This window comes from Helianthus annuus, chromosome 10 (assembly GCF_002127325.2).
Source record: "Helianthus annuus cultivar XRQ/B chromosome 10, HanXRQr2.0-SUNRISE, whole genome shotgun sequence".
Taxonomy (NCBI): Eukaryota; Viridiplantae; Streptophyta; class Magnoliopsida; order Asterales; family Asteraceae; genus Helianthus; species Helianthus annuus.
The window spans coordinates 1300326-1310165 of NC_035442.2; the positions used below are offsets into that span (position 1 = coordinate 1300326).

At 37.0% G+C, this 9840-nt stretch overlaps 1 protein-coding gene across 1 annotated transcript; it reads right to left on the reverse strand.

Moving 5' to 3' along the window:
* Window positions 1-5408: 5408 nt before the first annotated feature.
* Window positions 5409-6305, reverse strand: LOC110887056 (putative wall-associated receptor kinase-like 16). The gene has a single exon (XM_022134962.1). It carries the CDS (start codon window positions 6303-6305, stop codon window positions 5409-5411), a length of 897 nt encoding a protein of 298 aa, XP_021990654.1.
* Between the last annotated feature and the right edge of the window lie 3535 nt (window positions 6306-9840).

Genomic DNA, 9840 nt, shown 5'->3' on the forward strand with positions numbered 1-9840 from the left:
GCACACATCATGTTTAGGCGGCAAGATTGGCGTCATTGGCTTTGCTTTCTTTTCTTTTCACGTTCCAAATTCAAAACCAAGATGTGTTTGGGCTTTAATTTCAGCTGTTTAAACATGGGTTTTAATTGTTCCGCTCTCGTTACAAATTATTTGGATCGAACAACATACTTGAACAACCGGTTTTTGACCCAACTCTAGCTCAACTCTTTCTCTATATTATTATTGAAAAAAAAAACCACACCATACTAGGTATATAATCTCCCATATTTATACCAAACATGCCTTCATGTTTCCTAAGCTATTTCAAACTCCTAATAATATGCAACAAAACTAAAAACAAATCCCCAACCATTCTCTCGATCTAGCTTAGACATAAACAATTAACCAAGATTTATCCTTTTCTTTGTAGGATAACAACCCCACGATTTCGCCCATCTCTATCTACTAAACTCTTTTGGTTTATCTCGTCCTAACCCCACGACTTCAACCTTTAGACCCCAAGTTTCACAGTTTAACCAAATTCACCTTTTCACATGTTAAATCAAGATTACATCCTTCAATATCTTAGAAACATGATTCTGAAAATCTTTATAGGCTTTATGCTTAAATATCTAGCATACAAAAATTCTAACATAATTAATATCTATGCTCCAACTTGATATAGGCTAATTGTAGATTTGTATTAGTATGTTTTATTCATTTACAACTCATTAACCCGATATAAGTTTTCTAGGTTTGTTTCCGCTGCATATTTTGGGTCCTATTCCATTGAAATACATGAAGATATAATTCCATTCACTTCACATGACATTTGGATACATTTATCTATTCTAGTATTTTATTGAATCTAAATCTGATTTCTGTATATGAATATTAGGGTTTTGGAGTAAAATACGAATATGTTCTTATGTAAAGAATTGGTAAATGATAAAATGTGATGATTAATACATATATGCTTGAGCGGTTGTATGCCCATAACCGTCTCTAAAGATTAACTATCGCTAAACTTATAATATGTTACAGTAACGCATACTATTAAATAATATCTAGCTTATATTGTCTAATAATCCCTCCTGTAAGCTAGATCATAACCACATAGAGTGCATCTTTAAGTCGTTTGAAATCCTTCAATTGCAGTGCTTTGGTCAGTATATCCGCTGCTTGCTCTTTGGTGGTGCAGAATCTGACTTCTACCTCATCATTCTTGATCAGTTCTCGAATGAAATGGTACTTGACCCGTATGTGCTTACTTTTCCCGTGATAAACTGGATCTTTGGCCAGACTTATAGTTGACTTGTTATCACATAAGATAGTTGGTGGACAGTCTCTGTTGATGTTGAGTTCATTGAGAACTCCTTTAATCCACAGAGCTTGACATCCTGTTTGTGAAAGTGCTATATATTCTGCTTCGGTTGATGATAGTGCCACTACCTTCTGTTTTCTTGACTGCCAAGCTATTGCTCCTGATCCGAGGTTAAAAACATAACCTGATGTGCTCTTGCTGTCGTCTACACTGCCTGCATAGTCACTGTCGCTGTAACCCATTAATTTGCCTTTGCTCCCTTTCGAATATAGAATTCCATGATTTATTGTTCCTTTGATATATCTTAATATTCTTTTGCTTGCCTCCCAATGACTTCTTTTTGGTCTCTGCATGAATTGACTAACTTTATTTACCGCGAACATTATATCCGGTCTTGTGTTTGTAAGATACATTAAACTTCCCACTAGCATTCGGTAAACGTTTTGGTCCACTTCATCTTCACGATCTTCTTTGGATAACTTAATTCCATACTCCATCGGAGTTAGAGCTTCACGACAATTTTCCATCTTGAATTTTGCTAATAAATTCCTTGCATATTTTTGTTGTGTAATCATAATGTTTCCATTATCATTTTTAATCTCCATACCTAAGAAATAGTGAAGGGTGCCCAAATCAGTCATTTCGAATTCACTTTGCATGGATTCCTTTAGTTGCTCAATCAAGGTCAGCGATTCACTTGCCAATATTATATCGTCCACATACAGACATACTATTACCCGAGATTGATTTGTAATTTTGGTGAACAATGTATGCTTGTGTACACACTTCTTAAACCCATGAGACCTGAAGTACTCATCAATCCTACTATACCAAGCTCTCGGGGCTTGTTTTAATCCATAGAGAGCCTTTTTTAGACGACATACTTTTCCTTCTTCTCCTTTCTTGACATAGCCTTCAGGCTGTTCGATGTATACCTCCTCCTTTAACGTTCCATTTAAGAAGGCTGTCTTCACATCCATCTGGTGCAGATGCCAACCGTATTGTGCAGCCAATGCTGATATAAGTCTAATGGTGTCGAACCTGGTAGATCCACCAAAAAATCAAAAGCCTATTGGTGTGAAATGGTGTCGAACAGCTTCACTATAAGTTACTGGATCGGCATCAGCATACAAAACGAAGTCTGCCATTTCATTTTGCACATCTTGAACTCCTTGATACAATTCCTCTACCTGTGTGTCTGTAAGAGGTTGAGTGTTTTGATAGATTTCAGTTAATCCCCTTGTTCTTAGTTCTTCATTTTCAGAAGATGATGACGATGATGATTCTTCATTCTCATGTTGATTACTTGTGTTGTCATGTTCATCATCACTTAGTATTGCTTCATCTTGATTGCTTGCTTCTGATTCTACGCTGTTATTTTGCTCAGTAACATTTGGTTGACTTGCTTCTTCTTCTAGACCATTCAAATCAATACATGAGACCTCTTTATGGGTGACTCTTTCGTTCCACTCTTGTTCTTCATCGAACACTACATCTCTACTTATGATTGTTTTCCTTGTTATTGGATTGTAAAGCTTGTAAGCTTTACTACTTTCACTCTATCCGATGAATATTACCTTTTCTACTTTATCATCCAACTTCCCACGATTTTGTTTTGGAATATGAGCATAGGCCACACATCCGAAAACTTTCAAGTGTCCGACACTTGGTTTCCTTCCACTCCATGCTTCTTGTGGTGTAATATTCGGTACACTTTTAGTGATAGCTCTATTTATGAGATATGCTGCACATGCTACAGCCTCTGCCCAGTATGAGTGAGACAAGTTCTTCATCCTTAACATGCTTCTACTTAGTTCCATGAGAGTCCTATTTTTTCTTTCTGCCACTCCGTTTTGCTGTGGGGTGTAACTTGTGGTGAGCTGATGATGAATGCCATTTTCTTTTAAATAATTTTGAAACTCATGACTGCAGTATTCTCCTCCTCTGTCCGTTTGGATAGTCTTTATCATACTTCCGGCTTGATTCTCCGCTAAGGCTTTAAAAACTTTAAAGAAGCTTAATGCGTCAGACTTTTGTTTTAGAAAATAAACCCATGTCTTCCTGGAGTGATCATCAATAAAGGTTATGAAATATTTACATCCTCCTATTGACGGAGTTCTCATCGGCCCACAAATATCGGAATGGATTAGTTGAAGAGGCTTTTCAGCATGCCAGGTCGTGTGTTTTGGAAATGATCTTCTTGTGTTTTTCCCAAATAGGCATCCCTCACATATGTTTGCAGTTCGTTTGGATATCTTTGGTAAACCCGTTACCACTTCATGAACTCCCATCTTGTGCAACGTATCGAAGTTTATATGTCCATATCTTCTATGCCACAAGACATGCATATCCTGTGTCATCACATTACACACACGAGGAACGATATCATGACTGAGATTCAGTGGGAACATCTTATTTCCTGTCATCTTGACCAAGCCGATACATGCACCGGTAGAATCTTTAATAGTGCATGTTTGATTTGCGAAATTCACTTCATACCCTTTCTTTATTAATTGTCCTACACTTAAGAGATTGTGTTTTAATCCTTCGACATAAAACACATTAGGTACCTTCTTTTCATTGCCCTTCACTTTGATCGAGACTTCGCCACATCCCAACACATTTAATTTCTTATTATCTCCGGTTCTTACCTCCTTTCGTTCTGATTCATCTAGTGTAATGAAGAGATTTTTGTTCCCAGTCATGTGGTTACTACATCCACTGTCGAGATACCAGCAGTCATCTTTTGTTACCTCTTCCATATTAAATATCATGAACATCGTTTCATCATCCTTCTCATCGATTTCCTCTTCATGTAATAAGGCACTTCCATTCTTGTCACCTTCGTCTTTTCGCCTGCAGAATCTTGCTACATGTCCTAATTTTTGACAGTTGTAACATCGGATTTGGGCATATGATCTTCCTCTTCCTCTGCCTCGTCCTCTACCGGCAAGTTCGTATCTATTTTGCCTTTATTGTTCACTATTATTGCTTTGCATTTGGAACGCTTGTTCCATCGGATTGTCATCATATTGTCTTAATCTTAACTCATGTGATTGTAGTATGCCGAGTAATTCTTCTGTCGAAATTACAGTTAGATCTTTTGATTCTTCTATTGCAACTACAACCGCTTCATATTTTCTTATTAAACTTCTAAGAATCTTCTCTACTACTCGTTGTTCGGTAATATTTTCTTCGTTCATCCGCAGTTGATTTACTATGATCATAATTCTATTCATGTATTCTTCTATGGTTTCATTTTCTTTCATTCTTAAAGCATCGAATTCACATCTTAGGGTTTGAAGTTTTACCGTTTTTACTCTTTACTCTGTGTTCTCCTTTGTAGGCCTTATGTAGAACTTCCCATGCCTCCTTAGATGTTTTGCATATTGCGATCCTCTCAAAAACAACTTCACTGACTCCCTGAAATAATATATGTAATGCCTTCTTGTCTCGTTTTAATTTTTCCTTATGAGTGTTTCTGTCATTCTCCGACGCCTGGGCAGGAAGATCATTGCAACCCTCTTCAACTATCGTCCACAGATCCTGTGATTCTAGTAACACTTTCATTTGAATATTCCAGTGATAATAATTTTGCCCTTGTAGTTTCGGGATCTGGGTTTGAAGATTTCCATTCATTGTTGCCATATAGTAACTTGTTTTTGATTGTAATTGTATTCGTAACCCTCTAATACGATTTGAGATTTCTGGATTCAATAATGCTCTGATACCACTTTATTGAATCTAAATCTGATTTCTGTATATGAATATTAGGGTTTTGGAGTAAAATACGAATATGTTCTTATGTAAAGAATTGGTAAATGATAAAATGTGATGATTGATACATATATGCTTGAGCGGTTGTATGCCCATAACCGTCTCTAAAGATTAATTATCGCTAAACTTATAATATGTTACAGTAACGCATACTATTAAATAATATCTAGCTTATATTGTCTAATATATTTGACGATGGATTATGCACGACGATTGAAATTTAATCTTTTCTTTGTACAAAACTACATGACGCATGAGATGGAGTCCAATATTGTGTAAAAAAACTCCAAATAGGAGTTATCAATTAAACTAGCTAAGATGATCATCTTCAGCAGAACTCTTTATTTATAAAACATTGTCTTAGTTCTTCCAGCCGCTCTTTCACTTCCATTATACTAGGCCTTTTCTTGCCCTCTAGCTCGATACAGTCTTTTGCAAGCTTGGCAAGACATTTTATATCGTTACTAATCCCATCTTTCTTCACTTGATCATCAAGAATTTCAATCAAGCAATCACTTTCTAGTGTCGAAACAAAAAACACGGCCAAACCCAAATCACTTTCAGTTCCATCATGTGAAAATACCTTTCTGCCTGTGATCAGCTCTACTAGAACCATGCCAAAACTATACACATCACTCTTCTCTGTCAATATTCCTGATCGGAAGTACTCAGGATCTATGTACCCAAGAGTCCCATGCACCAATGTTTGTATGTGAGTCTGATTTGTAGGAATGAACCTTGAGATCCCGAAATCAGAAACTTTTACAGTGTAGTCATCAGTCAAAAGTATGTTTGATGACTTAATATCTCTATGAATGATTTGTGTGGTTGAGTGTATATGAGCAAGGGCTTCTGCAGTCTGTGTAGCTATGTTTAGTCGCCTTTCAAATGTCATGGAAGATAAGCAGTTCTTTTCATGTAGGTGATGGAAGACGGTCTTGTTGGTTACGAATTCATAAACTAGAAGAGGAGTCTGTGTCTCTAGGCAACAACCCAAGAGTTTGACAATATTTGAGTGGCTAACTTCTGATAGCATAATCACCTCATTGATAAATTGCTCAATCTGGTTCTCATCAATCGATCTAGCTTTTTTAATGGCAACCGTTGTATTATCTTCTAATGTACCTTTATAAACTGTACCATACCCTCCTTGACCTATGACATTGATTTTGTTAAAGTTATTGGTTGCTTTTTCAAGAATTGTTGCTGGAAAAATCTTGGCCATGTTGGAAGATTGTTTGGTTTCAAATAAAACCTTCTGTAAAATTAGGCCACCATTTTTCTTAAAACACATCTCCCTACTCTTTATTGTCCTCCTTTGTTTCAGTCCCCAACAAAAGATAAGTGTTAAAACAGCTGAAGCTGCGGGGCCTGTGCCGATGACTGCCAATTATCAGTGGAACTTCTATTAGGCTCATGAATATGGTGGACATACAATCTTGTTGACCCGATATGTCTAACTTTAACATGGTTAACCTAGATGATTGTAACCGACATCTTTTAATCCTTAGATGTGGAAATTTTGCATGAATGGTCCTTGAAATCAACCCTTCATCACTAGAGGGGCATGCTTTGTCCACCTTCTACAAGAGGGCTCATCGCCACTAGCTTCTAAAGCCGTGTCAGAGTGTGTAAGAGAATCTGACTGATCTCCGTTTGTAGTGGCGATGTTTTCATATTCTGACTGATCTCCGTTTGTAGTGGCTATTATTTTTAAAACTCGTCTGCATTTGTAGTGGCGATGACCCCCCATGTAGAAGGTGGATAAAGCCAGGACCTTACTGATGAAGTGTTGATTTTCAGCACCATTCAGTTCATGCAAAAAAATCTTCAATGAATAAGACTGAAAGATGAGCCCATCGAACTATTTTAGCTGAGCTTCGCTAGAAAACGTACAAGATAAGAAATTTGAATAATCAACTTCTATTGGAGATCTCTCCCTCTACTCTAGACTCACCATTTAGCTGCTCAAAAGTTGATCAGAACGAGGAGGAATGTTTGCTAGAGATCGCCGGTAGCAATGGTGATGTCTAGGTTTCCATGCCAGCTAGACCATCTAGAGATCGACATTGCTACCGGTGATCTCTAGCAAATATTCTTCCTCGTACCAACAAACTTCTTAGCAGCTAACTAGTGAGAGATCATGACACCAGTAGCATTGGCGTCTCCCCCTTTTTATCATGACCATGTTTGCTACCCCCCCCCCCCCAAAAAAAAAATAAAATAAAATAAAATAAAATAAAAAGATCTTCTAAGGATTCATTTTCATTCCACTTATAGTAGCCTAAATGATCCCATATGATCAACCGAGTTACCCAAGGCTTGAACCTAAATGAACACTTACAACCAAGCCATTATACTTGATGAATTGAGCCCAAGACTTGGCATTCTGACATTTTTTAGAACCATTTAATGGGGCCCTTCTAAGGGTAAAGTCATTTGAAAAAAAAGAGTGTACTGACCAATGTATAAGGAATCTCCAGGTGACTTAGCTGCTTCTGAAGGACAGGTGTAGCTCCCAATCGTGTTAACACAACCATGGCTGCATTCATTTTGAGGTCCTTCACACTCATTAATATCTGCAAAAAAATCAAAAACTGGCTTCAATATTATGTATTTACTCAAATCATTTGATGGTCTTAACTAAACACGAACATTGCTTACCCTGACAACCATCCGGGAGGTACGGGTTTCCTTCATAACCTTTTGCACAACGACAACTATACGTTGCGTGAATTTGATCAAAGACTGAACGAGAATCCATGCATACACTATTTTCTGTACAAAGATAACTTGTCTTATTCTTCTTTGCCTCTTCACAACCTGTGTTTCCAACTGTCCATTCAAGGGCCACAGGCGAAAACCGATTCTTCATGTTATCAAGATCTGTTTCTTGAAATGTGTATTCACCTATCTTAACAAGAAATCCATATGTGCAGTTATTAAAACTCCAGTTCCCTACTTTTCTTGTGACTCTTTGTGATTGGATACGAAACTCCGGTGGGGTAAAAAGAACGGGTACTTGCATGCAACCTTGGCCAGAACATGAACCATTTGCTAAGCTCATACAGCTGGTCTTTGATCTACATGCTATCTCGTATTTATTATCCAAGTCCATGAGGTTGGCTTTAGTGCCACACCCAACTGTAGTAAGGAGATTCAGTGTGCTTGATATTTGGAACCTAGACAGCCTGATTTTGGGTTGTGACCGGCTAACACTGCCAGCGCTGTTGTAACATTGAGAGGCCACTGGCAACAAGCCATACATAAGACCGTCGTCTAGTGATATGTTTAAGAGTTTGAAATTGGTGTTCATGACTCTTAATGTTGTACAATTTACAAGGTAGGCTTCGCTCAAGCAGCAGTCCTTTCGTATCCCGAATGGATATGGAATTGTAATATTCCCACATTTATCTGGGCAGCCAGGAAGGGATTGAGCTACTTGGGATTCTGCTTTTTTTGTTGATAGTATCACAATCAGTATCACGATCACTATCACATTTACGTGAAGCAGCATTGCCACCGTGATTAGTTACTCAAGAAAAGTAACCCTTAAGGTTAACTTGTGTAGCTGTGGGTTGAATGAAAATATAGCTAGTATGTGTCATATGTGCATACCCTCTGAATTACATTCATATATTGTACTTAAGGTTGTTTGGAAAAACCGACAGAGAAACAATGATGGATCCAATGCTGATTGGTTGGGTTTTTTATTCTATTTTGGGTCATAAACTGTTTAGATTTTTGTTGTGTGTGCAGGCCATCAAACAACTCAACAAGTTAGATATGAATTTTATTTGTGTGGTTTTGTATATATACGTATGTAATTCAGTGGATATGCCAGTTTTATAAAATCTCCACAAGTCCGTAGGCATAATTAAGTTAGAGTTGGTCCATGAAGAAAGAACATGAATCCGAACCTTTGTCCCACAGTTATTTCAAGGTGAAAATTTGGGTTTTCTGATTAGTTAATACATATAATAATTATTACTGAGCAATACTTTAATGTGTTTAATAAATCAATTAGGATAGGCTCAATCTTTATGGGCTCAAAGCAGAATTAATGTATTTTTTTGCTTATAATCCTGAGCGGATGGAAATACGATACACATGATTTATATACGATTTCTAAGAAATATACAATCACACATATCATAAGTTGGAGTGAATTTAGTGAAAAGGAAACTCTTCAAAGTATTAATTCTTTGCTCTTCTTATCAATGATATAATAATAAATCTTCAAAGTGTATATATATATCTAATATGAATAACTACATACAGCCACAGGAATCTGTTTTTTTTTTTTGTTTAGAAACCCATAAATTGATTATTTAAATCCATGGAATCTTTTAAACCCATAAATTGTTAATGCACTTTTGGTGATAAGTGCATGTCTCCCAAGTTATAGGGTCTTTATTGTACATCTAGTGAAATTTAGTCCATGTTTATCCTAGGGACATTTTGTCCAAGTTTTAAGGGTGGAACTTTTTGTCTGAGTTTTTTGGTTAGGACTTTTGTCTGAGTTTTGTATAGGGACAAAAGTCAGAGTTTCTTTGTGTAGTTGTTTTGTCCGAGCTTTTTCTAGTTAGTCTTGAAAGTCCGGGCTTTGCCTTGTATATATACTTTAATGTGGAATAGACAAGGAAAGCGATTATGTGTGAAATTCTGTGCACCAAACCCTAATCATTGTGTTTTGTCTGGCGGCTGCTTTGTGTGAGTGACGTCATTCATCTTCATCAAGAATACTCAGTGTATTCTTG

Excerpts from the sequence above, each read along its gene's own strand:
- LOC110887056 (XM_022134962.1), bottom strand. The coding sequence starts at position 6,305 with ATGGCCAAGATTTTTCCAGCAACAATTCTTGAAAAAGCAACCAATAAC.